At 34.7% G+C, this 15034-nt stretch overlaps 1 protein-coding gene across 1 annotated transcript in view; it reads right to left on the bottom strand.

Moving 5' to 3' along the window:
- Nucleotides 1-1207: 1207 nt before the first annotated feature.
- NYAP2 (neuronal tyrosine-phosphorylated phosphoinositide-3-kinase adaptor 2) overlaps nt 1208-15034 on the bottom strand; it is a 99180-nt gene continuing 85353 nt past the window's right edge. Inside the window, exons 4-5 of the mRNA XM_029283981.1 lie at nt 7819-8028; nt 1208-1338 (exon numbers count right to left, since the gene is read on the bottom strand). Of these exons, the coding sequence (XP_029139814.1) occupies nt 1208-1338; nt 7819-8028 (341 nt within the window). The remainder of the gene's footprint in view (nt 1339-7818; nt 8029-15034) is intronic.

The following is a 15034-nucleotide window of genomic DNA, read 5'->3' as shown; positions in this document are numbered from 1 at the left end:
CTGTAGAGTCAAAATGTGGACTAACATATAGAAAGAATCATAAACCACCTAGAAAAAGCAGCTGAACAATTAGGTATGGTCTACAAGTCATATCAATGAATCACTGTGTTGAGAAAAAAAAACTCCAAATGCTTCTTGATAAAAATTGAATGAGACAACTTTTCTCTCTCCGTATATAAAGATTGCTTAGAGAAGCTAGAAAAAAAAGTTATCCCTAACAGCTTTTATGCAAAGAATTATATTTCCTTTAACATATACATTTTTCTCAAACAGTTTGAGGACCATACCTGTGCTAGACCAGTATGGATCAGAACAATACCAATTTGCATATTGCCACAGAGCAAAACCTGCCCAGTACCCAAATATTAAATAACATTGGACCCCCACTATTGAAGGAAAATACAAAACCATGTCCAAAGAACACATCAATCTCCCAGGTATTCATAGTCCATGGAAATTCCCTTAACATTTAAACAGCTTATTATAAGGTCTTTGCTATTTTATAAAAACGGGATATTATGAACCAGTCCCAATATGATTATATGTAATTTAGGAGTTTCAGAGGAGCAAAATTACTTCAGAAAAATAGGAAACAAACTTTTTCTTAAATTGTGTATTTTTGAGTATGTATGTGCATGATTTATGTGTGTATATACAGTATATATGCATACACACACAATCATGATACACACACACACACAGAGAGATACACCCCAATTTTATTTAATTATTCCTGCACTAAACTCAAAATGACAGAATACAAAGAGATTCAAGTTCAAACTGTGTATACAAAGTCACTGAGAAGTCTAGTACAAAATGGTATAGACAAGATGCTTAAAAGAAATATACATTATATAAAACTCAAATTTATAAAACGCTGCTTTTCAGCAGAATTTTTCAGAAAAGAAAATTACTACACAGGACCATTTTTTTAAAAACAAAACAAGATATTCAATGAATACACAGAGTAAAAAAAAGGATCCATATTCATATTACAGAATGGAGACAAATAAATGTTAAAGAGGAGACCATTGCAAAGAAAGCTTGATGCTAGAAACGATAAGGTTTCTTTGCTTATGAAAGGGAGACACACACACATATATCATAAAAACAGAAATCAAACCAAACACGCAGAAGAACAATTTACAATAACAGATGGTAGACAAACACAGAAGGGAGAACATTTGGCATGTGGCATCACAGGAAGTCATTCACGATTGGCTAACGATGGTACCTGGCTCAGTTGCAGTTCACTGGCTGGCCTGAGAGGAGGAACAGAGGGAGGAGGAACACCTGATGTGGAAGCAGATCTCCCTAATCTGCAGCTTGATTTCAGTTCTGGAAAGAAAATGAATGGATTAGAGAAGACTTCTACAGTCTCTTAAATTAAGAGACCAGTCTGAATAAACTATAGCTCCAGGGCTTCATCATGGCTGCTGAAAATGAAGGCAATGTTTCCTGTCATTTCAAGTTGGAAAATCTGTAAAAAATTCTAGCAGAAACTCTAAAATCAGTATCTCATGTGTGTGTTTCTTTCCCAACACTAATTTGAGGGAGAATATATCTTTTAATAGTGTCTTGATAACTATTTCATACATAAGCAAAATATGTGTGGACTTGGTAGCTGTGAATGTTTGATGAAAACAAAGGATTGGTTGACCAGAAAAAATTAGAAGTTTTTTTCTACCATAATTTCCATTGTCTATGAAGATTCTCAGTCATCCAGGTCATAGTTTTCTCAAAGGTGTTTTTTTCAAAATGCAACTGGGCTGTTTCTTGAGTAAGAAGACTTTCATCCAAAAAGCTGATGAAGCAAAACATTTTCTTTGCCTCAAAAAACAGTCCAGTTGCCTCTTGAGACATAATTTCCATTGTTTTCCTTCATTCCAATAGAATATGAAGTGGTCAACTTAGTACTTATCTCCTAATAGTTATAAATATGTGTAGATTTGGTAGCTGTGCATGCTTGCTGTTAGACCACCATCTTAGGCCATTGTGTATTGCTGAGCATAAAAACAAAATCCTACAAATCCTTGCCTACCACATTTTTCTGAGTTGTTTTCTTCCATTTCAGTCTTTTCAGCTGGGCATGCACATCCTCCTTAAAGATTATTATATCTATAATAACAAAATCCTTTCATCTGACTTCAAAGAAAGAGAGAAATGGTATTTGTTCCTTTTTACTTTCTAGGATGATATGTCTGTAAAAATGTCAAGTTCTCTCATTTTAGAAGTTTCCTGTGAATGCTCCACTCTCTTATTTTTTTTGTTTCCAAAATAATAGAAAAATATTTATTAATTAATAATTTACAAGAAGATAGAGAACAAATGGAGATGTTTTATTTATACCAACTCCACTTTTCATTTGAGAGACTATTGCTGCTGTTCACATGATGAATGTTATTATATTTATCCTGCATAACCTGGGAGCCCCCAGATACGTTATACCATTGCTACTGTTGGCCAACACAACTGGAAATAACCAGAGTGGGGAAGACTGTAAAGTGTATTCATTACTATACAAAATTCAAAAACCTTACTTATATGTAACTAGGAATGAAATGCTGAAATTTGCATTCCAACACTGAAATTTGCATTCCAACAATCTTCCATATAATTTTTTTCTTCTGGTTTACTATTTCATTTTCAGGATATTTGGACATTTATTTTGTTGTGTTTTTGAAGTCATTTTGAGGTCATCTCAAGCCCTCTGCAACTTTTTGGCCTCCTATACTTCCTCCCCCTAGAGAAGCTCCCACACTTTTGATTTAATTGGTTTCCTAATAACTTGATTAGTTTACCAACTTAACCAAAGTACTGCAGAATACTTGTAATCTAGGTCCTGCAGTGCGTCAGTCTTATATGCTGGCCAGAAATTATAAACAAGATGTATTTTGTGAAAATTGGAATGTTGCTTATACTTGAAAAGGCCAGTGACTTGCTAAGAGCCTAATTTAAACCTATAGAAGCTTCAGAGTTCAAACTGTCATACTATATGTTGCCAGTTTCTGAAACTAAATAATAACATCTAGATCAAGGTGGGCAGCTTGCAGCCCATGGGCCAGTTATAGCATCCAATGTCCTTTTTTGCAGACCTTGTAGCACTTTAGAGAGAGTTGGGGTGGTTAGCACCAAAGATATTGATTCTTTGGGAGAAGATGAATTACTGAAGAGATGAAGTAGCAGTCCTAATTCTTGGGGTTTAGAGTGGTGTGTTGGTGTAGCAGTTAAGGCATCAGGCTAGAAACTGGATGACTATGTTTTCTTCCCTTGCCTTAGGCACAAAGCCAGCGAGGCAAGACACTCCCTCTGAGCCTTTTGCAAACCACTTCTAAAAAACCTTGCCAATAAAACTTGTCCATGCAGTTTCCAGGGATCAGAATTTGGAAGGGGGAAAAAATAGTAAATACACATTTTCTTTAAACTCTTCACCATCACCTCCATTCAAATGCATTTTCCTGTTTTTGCATGTTTCAGAAGTTAAAATCGATTTTACAAACCACAACAATCATGCCGTCACAATACTACACATTATACATGCACATTTCCAACATGAATTTTTTTAAAAATGTAATATCACTCCTTTCCCTTCCAGAGACACATCATACTAATTCAGTTTGACATAGGAAACATCCCCACAGACACGAAACAGGTAGGTCCTTGTAGTTCAGATCACTAGGAAAATTCACAGAGTTGCAAATTTCATATTGCAATTATTTTAATTAATATTGCAAATAATATTTTGCAGGCAAAATTAGTTAATAGAATTTCCTTTTAAGAAAAAAAACCCTACAACGTTTTTTTTAGCTTAGGACCTAGCTTATAAGATGTTCCAAGGGTTCAAATCATAGTAGTGTTAATGATAGTACTTATAGTAAAAAATAACTGAGTAATGATGCAGGTAATCAAATAGACTACACTTTAGGAATATTTTCTTATCTGCCAAAAAAAAATGTGTAGCATTTTTAAAATAAATATTTATGTCATTATGCACTTATGCACTTATTTTGAAACTATTTCTACACTTATTACAAACTTATTATCTCACTGAAGACCTTTTTATTTGAAGAAATGATTCTACTCATCTCCTAAGTACTGTATGTCAATGAAGGTAGGAAGGTTGGGGTTGTTCCTTCAATTTTCAGCTGACTCTTTTTTCCAATATGTGGAACAGGTCAGACATGTCATTTTTATATGATGGGATATGAGGCCTTGTCTTTCTATATAGTAACACAGAAGTTAGAATCCATCCCAGTCGATATAAAGATGCAAACTTCTCCACAACTGCAATCAGAATTATTAATTTTTGGGAAATACTCCTTGCACATCATTTATATTTTATATATTTGATTCAGCAACATTGAACAACATACATACTGGGATTATGTACATACACATTTTTGTAAACAGGGATAGTGAGGGTATAATCCTGTATATTCATCTATTAAATATTTGGAAATGAATTAAAACCACATTTCAAAGAGGAAATGAGAAAGAGCAGCCTTTTTCACAATTTTATCATAACATCTAAGTTTAAGAATCAGATAGAATGGGTCCCTCATTTTTTTTTCTGTTTCACTAAATGATTTGGCAAGCATTGTATCTGAAATATTAAGTTATTAAAAACATTCAGACAGAGGCAACATAATATTTGAAGTATTGGGAAACGAGATGCAGTGCATGCTTCCAACAGCAGATGGCAATGCAAAATATCATCTCTTAGAAGCTATAGGTTTGTAGAAAACGTTCTTCAAAATATCCACCATTAAGCTCAGTAAAGAATTCCATTTTGTGATCCCCTTGTGGTCTTCATTGAAAAAGCAACAGCATATTCTTAAGTAGGTGGCATGTATTTAAAAATCACTGAAATCTGTTTCCTCTCTGAATTCGCTGGTGGAAGATGTTTTAAAACCATCAGAGAAGAAACATCCTTGCAACATTATTGAAGAGCTACAAAATACGAGAATGAACACAGCAGTCAAAGGCAGCAATAAATTTGCAGATTCAGTAGGGAATTAGTTTGCTCTCAGTGATACAGTATTGTATAGTATGTCACTTATAGTGAAAAAGACCTAAGTGGTCAACATAACATAGTAGCAATAGTGAATTCTACAACAGAAGGACAAAATCCAGAGCACAACTGTTCTTTAGGATGGATGAGGACTTGGAGGAGAGAATGGCCTGCTGCTTCCAATTTTAATTGTAGTGGAAAAATGAAAACTACCATGAGTTTCCTTTATCTCACTGCGTAAAACCAGTCTCAGCTGAGTATCATTCAGTTGTTAGCTTGCTCCATTGCTGAGATCATTCTACTCATCCTTATAGCAAGCAAGGGCAATTTTTATAAAGAAGTACTTGATTTGGCAAGTAAAAGAGAAGTCAACTATTATATATTTTTTAAAATTGTCAGCAGATTGCTAATCTGCTTTTTATAGTTCTAATCTTTAGTTCAAATTCCACATGAAGAAAACTGAAACTGTATTTCCTATGGATGTATGTAGGTAACAAAGCTCTACAGTGTTCTAGCTGCAAAGAAAAATGGCACCAGTTAATATCCCAATGTGTGTTTTTTCTTACAATTCTGCTGCAGCTGGATAGCTTGGGATCCAAGGAAAAGATACAGCAACTTTAACCATTGTCAGTGGGTGGTCTATTAGTACCTCCGTGAACATTTAAATCTGAAGCAATGTAAACTTGATAGATAGCATTAGTTTTGTTCCGCTCCTTCTGTTTCACAAAGCATGATTGTAGAATTGGGTCTTGACTAGGTAATTTCAGTTCAATATCTGGGTTACCTTTGAGGTTGAGCTAGAAGTTGAAGCTGGTCCAAATTGTCATGGCTAGGTTGCTGCTAATTTGCTAAATTCAAAATGCTTGTAATGACATACAATGCCTTATATTGTTTGTATAGTGTGTACTCCCTTTTGTTCCTGCCTAGCAACTAAAATCTACTGGGGATATCTTCCTGAGGCTTCTTTATATACCAGCAATGTACTATCTAGCAACCCATAAGAGATTATTCTGGTTATGAAATTCCCTCCTGCTCAGAGAACAGTTGACTAGTGCTGAGAATGTTAAGCTAATCTGTATACTGGACTTTTTGTTAAAGTGGAACTCCAACGTCCTAACTCTTAAACTGATCAACTTTTAAGCATTTCATTTTTTAGATATTTTTATTGCATTTGTAAATGTTCAGTTATATTTAGTTTATTGTAACTAATTTAAATTATTTCCCAACTGGAGATCTATTTTGTAACACTAAAGCAGATGAATTTTAATTTTAATTAAAATTTTAATTTTAATTTTTCCAAGATCTTCTCCACTAACAAAATGACAAAATGCGTATGCACATAGAATACATAGTTATAGTTAGTATTTCATACTTTTTAACCTAACCATAAGACATTGCAAAATAAATAGTTATCATGGTGTCAGAGGTGCTATTGTTGAGGAATATAATGGGTAAGTAATGTGCTATCCAAATCCATTTTATTGAAACTCATTTCATTTTGTTAATAATCCCAGTTCATTGATAAGACTATTTTTTTCTTTCATAGATTTGGATTCTTGCCAGTTTTTGGAAGAAAGAAAGAAAGGAAGGAAGGAAGGAAGGAAGGAAGGAAGGAAGGAAAGAAGGAGTATATGTGCACACACATTTGTTCACATTAGCAAGTGAAACTGCTTTATGTGGGTATTTGCTTTCATTCAAGTCTAGCACTACCAGTCCAGACATAAGTGTAGTTCAAGCCATCATATACCCCAACATATTAAGTCTTCAGTCTATTAACTAGTAGGCTAATAACAACATATTTGGAGAGTGCAATTGCTTTTTAAAATTTAGGGCAACACGCATTCACTCTTTATTCCAATTTTTAATGTTAATGAGTAGTGATAGTGACTGATTCAATTTTATTGAACAATATAGACCGTTTCTTGCTCTCCTGAAGATATTTCAGATTTCAAATCTCATTTCACTCAGCCAATATGACCAATGGTAAAGGTAATAGATTATTATATCATATATAATATATATTACATTGTAATATAATATGACAGAGAAATTCATACAGCTAAATAATAAGATACCACAATGCAAAACCTTCGGAATGCATTCAGTCTTTAAGATGAAGCATTCCAGCCACTAGAGAAGAGGATAAGGAAGGAAGAAAATTATGGAGATGGCCCTGGGAGGTGAGTTCAGAAATCATTATATATACAAAAAAGGTGGAGGCATTTCAGTTTTTTTAAAAAAATTCATATTAGAAAATCATAGTAAAATCATATCTTAAAAAATCATAGTAGTAGTAGATGAATTGATAATCAGTTAAAATAATAGTGCAATACTATAACCTGTACTTATGCAATACTACTTGTAAAACTAATCAAAATTTCACAAGAGTATACAAGAATGCATACATAAAAAATATCTTATAGGAAATTAAAAAATGGAGAAGAACTAAAATAGAATGCAATTAGACAAGTATTTCCATGTTCTTATTTGGCATATAATTTTGGCCAAAGAAAGATAATTATCACCTGATTACATTTAGTTGAGGTACCACCCATATTGAAGCAATCTTGATTTTGGAGAACTGCACAAAACCTTTCACTAAAAATCCATAGCGCCAGGGCTTTTTTTGTCATAGAACGCCCAGAATGGAGTTCCGGCACCTTTTTTGGATGGAACCTTGTAGGATAGGCAAGGCGGGTTGTGTGACATTTGTGAGTTCCGGCACCTTTTGGGGGGGGGCAAAAAAAGCACTGCATAGCGCTATTTGTTTATTGTACTGCTGTGCTGATGGGTCTAACTATACCTACCTGAATTATTATTTCCTGCCAACATGGTTGGACTAACAGAAGACCTTCCAAGTCGGCTAGACACAAGTGATGGTCCTGGTGTTCCATCCCATTCCTGAGCTTTTATTGGCTCTCTGGAAGATGACCCATGATGACCTCCTTTTTCTTTGTTTTCCAGCTTTGGTAATGGTTCAGTACTGTGACTTCTGATCTTTAGTTCCTCTAATGGTTCTGCAAAATATGCAAAGTTCATAATCCATTATAAAATGCAAATTAATTGCATCCATACACTACTTTTTCCCAGGTCAATAAGCTACTGTCTGAGCTCTACTGTAAATGTACTGTACAAAAGACCATAATAAGCAAAAATGTAAACAAATTAATCAAGAATTATAGCTGCTTCATACTACTTGTGACTATTTGGATGGAAAGACTGCAGGTAAAGTTAGAAATCTATTTATTTATTTTATTTATTTTGTATCCTACCTTTATTATTTTTTTACAAATAAAATAAGGTATGTTCGAATATTTCATGAAATCATCTTGTAAGTATAACTCTTATGTATATTTTCTCATTGATATATAAAATTCAAGCTGAAGTAAATTCTGGATAGTATTTCCATGCCACCTGCTGTGAATATCTTCAGAATAATTTTTATTACAGAAGATGTTTACTCTAGGTGAAGCACAGTGGGAAGAATCAAATGTTGGAAGAAATGGGACTATGAGGAAAATTCTACAGTAATAATAATAATAATAATAATAATAATAATAATAATAATAATAATAATAATAATAATAATAATAAAGTTGGAAGGGACCTTGGAGGTCATCTAGTCCAACCCCCTGCTCAGGCAAAAAACCCTATACCATTTTGGACAAATGGCTGTCCAGTTTCTTCTTAAAAACTTCCAGTGTTGGAGCATTCACCGCTTCTGGTTGCAGGTTGTTCCACTGGTTAATTGTTCTAACTGTCAGGAAGTTTCTCCTTAGTTCTAGGTTGCTTCTCTCTTTGGTTAGTTTCCACCCATTGCTTCTTGTCCTGCCTTCAGGCGCTTTGGAAAATAGCTTGACTCCCTCTTCTTTGTGGCATCCCCTGAGATATTGGAACAATGCTATCATGCCCCCCCTCGTCCTTCTATTCGTTAAACTAGACATACCCAATTCCAGCAACCATTCCTTATATGTTTTAGCCTCCAGTCCCCTAATCATCTTTGTTGCTCTTCTCTGTACTCTTTCTAGAGTCTCAACATCTTTTTTACATCACGGTAACCAAAACTGGATGCAGTATTCCAAGTGTGGCCTTACCAAGGCATTGTAAAGTGGTATTAACACTTCACGTGATCTTGATTCTATCCCTCTGTTAATGCAGCCTAGCACTGTGTTGGCTTTTTTGGCAGCTGCAGCACACTGCTGGCTCATATTTAAATGATTGTCCACTAGGACTCCGAGATCCCTCTCACAGTTACTACTATACTATACTAGTATACTATACTACTATACTATACTAGCTACAAATTCAGAACACTGGCATAGTTTCTCTCCAACTCTTTGGATAAAATACTGCAAATACTATTAACAGTATTAATCAATTCTGTTCATTTAAGTCATTGCTGTGCAGACATGCAGTTTGCCACCAACAGCACATTTAATATGTTTTCATGATATTTAAAAACTAATGAAGCTATAAGGAAAAAAGCAGCCTGAACGGAACTGTAGTCCACCCAAAAAATTTTTGACCCACATAATATTGTGCAAAATAGTATACAAAATATTGTGCAACAAAATTGTGCAAAAACATAGCTTTAAAATCACCAATATGTTTCTAAAACTTAAAAAGAACCTGAGGGGTACATAAAATGTGGAAAATCATTTAGAGAATATTGTTGTTTGTATGCATAGTGATGAATTTGTTTCTTGATTTAATATTCTTTGATGAATGTGAAAAGATAATTTATTGTGCCCAAAGTTTGATATCTCTTGCTTCATCTAAATCCATATTAGTGATTTTTCTCCTGTGGCCCTATTGTTTTTGGTTTTACAAATTAAGTTTGATAATGTTTAACTGAGATGGAGCAGAAAGCAATTAATAACAGAGTACATCCATCCACATTCAGGACTTATCTCCCTATAGTTTTTCATATTTATCAGTTCTATTCCAGAACTAGAATAACTAAAGTTATTTGAGAATACTTGTTCATGAAACACTAATCAATATTTCAATTTCCATCCATGACAATGCATCCATGTGCTACAGAATTTTTACAAATTCCAATGAAAGAAAAAACTGAAATAGAAAAAGATGAAATAAAATTAAATGAAATGAAGAGCGCATCTCGATTGATTGTTAAAACTCAAAAATGGGACATTTTACTTTCACTTGGCTATAATGAATGAAAGCCTTTGAAGTTTGTGCAAAGTAGAAATTCCATAGTGTGGTTCCATCGGGCATCACTGCCTTCCCAAGATGTTGCTGCTGCTGTTTTTGTAGCCCCTTATGTTATGGAATTCTGTATCTGGAGAATTATATGACCTCTCTCATTTCCAGCAGTCTATTCAGCAGGGAAAACAAGTCTGCAAGGATGTACAACTTGAGAGTTGGATTTTCTTTTCTAATGCAGTTTTTTTTTAATTTTTTCCCCCTTTTGTCTTATTTTATTATATGCATCCCAGGTTTTATATATTAGGACAGGTTATGAAAATAGCAAACCAATATACAAACAAGCAAAGTTTAGTATAAAACTAGAACTATGCCTAAACCAGTTTTCATAATTATAAGTCCTTATTTATGGGCAAAGAAAAGAAGAAAAACACACCCACATTTTTTTCTAGGTAGACACAATACTAATGTAGATTTACTTCTCCCCACTTTTTATTGCTAAATGGTAACAGTGTTGAAAACCTGAATTCCCCATTTCTAAAGGAAAATTACGATTCAACACAAAAGAAAAAGAGAAAAATGAAGACCATTTAGAGAAAATTCTGCAAAACAGGCTTATTTTTTGACCCAAGTAGAATAGAAAAGTTAAAATATCAGGCTTTTTTTTTTTTTTTTTGGCAAAATGTCTCTTAGTGAATTTTGACTTAACTCTGCACAATAACAGCAGGCAGATATACCAGAGCTGTGGGAATGCTTTATCGAAAATTCTTATTTTCAAATGAATATACTCTACCTGATTGATCTGGCACAAGCTTTCCAAGAAGTTATTAACTGATATAATTTTATTGTTATAATTCTGAGTGACAAACTGCAGAACAGGTTTTTAGCAAGCAAACAAGGTATAATTTAAGTATCTCTAAATGAGGACAATTCTCAGCTAGTCTACTCTAAATAATCCACAATGCGTCAGATAACAGCCCTTGTATTATTCATTCATCTTTCCCTGCTGTCTGTTATAAATCCATATATATTAACACTCATTTTAGCAGAAAGCACTATTTTATGTGAAATTATATGAAGGCCACTGTTGTAGCTAGCTGTACTTCCAAGCAATGCTGCTTCATAACAAGGTCAGCCTGTTCGAGGGTTCATCCTATCAGGGTGACTGAGGGAAGTTACCCCCCCCCCCAGAAGGAAATATTAAAAGGGGCAGAAAAATATATTTTCTCTCAAAGGGATTTTTTTTAAAAGCAGAAACCAAATCTCTCTGGCTTCAAATCTCTGCCCCAAGCAAGAGCCAGCCCTATACAAATGCAGATGTAAACCCATCAGGAAGGTTGGAGTCAGGGAACTCAAGAAGACAAAGAGAAAATCTGCATACCCCGCCCAAACTCTAGGAGTCATTAGCCCCATCACCAGGGAAACAGGATATGATAATAGGATTAAACCACAGATATCAAGGCCTAGAAAAACACTCAGAAATAGCCTCAAAGTTCATGCCAGGAACAGGAAACTATTCCAAACAAAAGGCTAGAGGGGGTATAAAAACCCCTAGCCCATGTGCTCAGCTCTCTTCTTTCCTCTGCTCTTTCTTGCAAGAACCATCTTTCTGCCTCTTCAATAAACTGTAACCTTCTTCCCAAAGCAGTCGCCATGTTGTTTATTTATCCCTGGCTTGGATGAACCAGGATGAAGACTTTACTTCTGACATGACTAATTGTTTAGCTTTACAAACTATATAAAACTTTATAAACCCCCCCCCAACATGAGCTATTAACTGAATGGTTCCTGAGCATTCTCATGGCAATGAATTCTTATAAGCAATTATTAAATGGCACATCACCAAATTTCTTAGATCATGGATTCTAGAATGGCAAACAGCTGCTTCTGGGTCAATATCATGATTTTGTCCTGTTTGCAAGTCTGTCGTTCTGTTACTTATACAGTAATGTATTTGTAGTTGTTCTCAGATCATCACTAAGCTTTTTCTCCAGCTATCCTGACTTTTTTGTGATTTTCTTTTAAAAGAATGATATTGTTAGCAATTGTGCTTCTGGAAACCCCTTTTAAGGATTTCAACAGCTTTTAAACTTATTTTCCAAATAACTTGTCCAGCTGTGAGATCCTTCTTATTGCTCGAGGAATTGAAAAAAAACACTTTTTTGTTCTTTGATGGTCAGTTTTAAATTCCCTTAAAAAATGAACTCCTTATATAGTCACTTTGCCTTATTGTTCTTGTTACTTCCACTTCCTCAACTAAGCTTTAGCCACTGATTGTATCAAATATACTCAAGTATAGCTGATTTCCTTGTGTCTTCTAACTTCTGAAGGAAAAAGGAGAGCAAGGAGAGTCAGGAATTTCCTGGAAGGATAATCTATGCAGATCATTTTTCCAAAACAGATGCCAGGGTAAAGTCTTTCACTGTTACAATTTCATTTCTTTGCAAGGTCTGCATTATCTACATTTTCTCCTTGGTTAGGCAAGTAAGAATAGACATCAACAACACTACTGCTTTTATTTGTTCCTTTACTTATTATATCCCAGATATTCTCAACAGCAATGCAAGTATAGTCATTTGGATTTCTGGGTAGGAATCTGGTGTACTTGCTATGAGTATTAATTAAAAGTTAGAATGAAAATTTGCCATTTCTGTTCCAAAAGCCAGGCACTAAACAGGATGGAGGGCAAAAGAAGCCTCCAGCTGCTTCCTACTATGCTTTCCTGCTACCTAGGTATTTTATATATGGCACCCAATCTTTAAGTGGATTCTTAGATTTTCCCACTTCCTCTTCCCTGCCAGGTGCTATGCCATCTCCTCTTCTCTGTTTATATACTAAAACCAGCTGTGGCTGCTACTAACTCCATCTTATCAGCCCACCATTATTTACATCAAGTAGCATACAGCTCCTCCTCAAAGAACTTAAGTATACTTAAGTTAGATTGCCATTTTCTTATATCTACAATACATTATAAATGACCATTGTAATGGAATAACAAGAAAAGCTCTTTCATATATAATGCAGTTTGATTATAATGTTGAGGAACTTTTGAATTCATTAGCGAATTGGCAAAGATCTACATAGCAGCTGCAAATCAAATTTGCAATTCAATAACACCCAGATGCACACATATTTAAGGAAAAATGCTGCTCTATAAACTGATAGCTAGTGCAATATTGTGGCCAACAACATAGACCTAGATTAGGGTCTCTTTGGTTCAATTCCCTGCTGTATCACAGAATTATTTGGGTGAGCTTGATTAGTCAAACTTTTTCAGACCAATCCAATGAAATAAAATTAGGGCTTTTTCAAGTCTTCTCTGAAGCTGCATCTCTGCTACATAAAGATTGATAGTGAAATATAGAAAGCATTTCAGAAAGATGGAATCAGGCCCAAATCTTTTTTGGGGGAGGATGTGTCATTTCTTACATTGGAATTATCTAACTTCTATTCTGTTTACATTCTTTTAATTGCTTCCTTTTTATTGTTTTAAGCCTCTTAGAGTAGCCCTATGGCAAGATAGGTGGCAAATAAATTTAACAAATAAATGACAAGAAACTGTTAAAAAGGAGCATATCCTCATGGCTAAAGAGATATGACAGAACTTAATGCAGGTGATCAAAAATAAAATCTCTCCAGAATGTATATGGGTCAATATAAAAGAGAAAAAAGTGACATTGCCATAGGTGTATATTACAGGCCACCCAAGCAATCAGAAGAAATAGATGAACTCTTTGCCAACCAGTTAACAAACACATGTAGGAAGCATACCACAGTAGTAATGGGAGATTTCAACTGTCCAGATATCAACTGGGAGACAAACTCTGCAGGGAGTGGAAGATCAAACAGATTCTTAATCAACCTAGCCAACAACTTTATCATCCAAATGGTGGAGGAGAAAACTAGAAGTAAATCTATATTGGATCTAATTCTTACTAATAGAGAAGAAGTGATAGAGGGAGTTGAAGTTGCCAGAACCTTGGGTAAAAGTGACCATGTCATACTGAAATTCAATATAATGCAAGCACAAGCAATAGAAAATAATCCAACCAGTGTCTTAAACTTCAATAGATCTGATTTTAACAAACTCAGAGAGAACCTAGGAAAGATTCCATAGTCAAAAATCCTAAAGGGGAAAACAACCCAAGAAGTGTAGGAAACTTTGAAAAATATGATCATAAAAGCCCAGTCCAGCATAATACCACTGAAAAATAAAAATAAGAAATTCAAGAGGAAACCAGCATGGTTGCACAAAACTCTCTCTGACAAACTGAAAGATAAAAAGGACAAGTGCAAAAAATGGAAAGTGGGACAGATAACTAAGGCTGATTATCAGCACAGCCAGAATGTGCAAAGATGAAGTCAGGAAAGCAAAAGCTCAGAATGAACAAAGACTTGCAACAGAAATCAAGGATAATAAAAAAAGTTTTTCCAACATATCAACAACAAGAAAAAGTCAAGGAAACTGTAGGTCCACTAAAGAGAGAAGATGGCAAAGAAATAACAGCCAACAGGGAGAAAGTAGAGCTGCTTATCTCATACTTTGCATCAGTCTTCACACAAAAAGAAGCTATAGCCCAGCATACCCCAAAAAAACTCACTGTAAAAGACAATCTAGAAACAAAAATTAAAAGAAGCAAGAAAATGGTAATAGAACACCTATCCGTCCTTGATGAATATAAATCACCGGGACCCGACAGATTACATCCCAGAGTTCTGAAGGAGCTGACAGATGTTATCTCAGAACCATTGCACCACATCTTTCAAAAATTCCGAAACACCAGAGAAGTACCTGAGGATTGGAAAAGGGCTGATGTGGTTCCGTCTTCAAGAAAGGGGAAAAAACAGACCTAGGAA

Source organism: Protobothrops mucrosquamatus, unplaced genomic scaffold, assembly GCF_001527695.2.
Source record: "Protobothrops mucrosquamatus isolate PMUCROS unplaced genomic scaffold, P.Mucros_1.0 scaffold306, whole genome shotgun sequence".
Lineage (NCBI taxonomy): Eukaryota > Metazoa > Chordata > Lepidosauria > Squamata > Viperidae > Protobothrops > Protobothrops mucrosquamatus.
The sequence above is the reverse complement of the archived record's forward strand: the minus strand, read 5'-3'. Positions and strand labels throughout refer to the sequence as shown.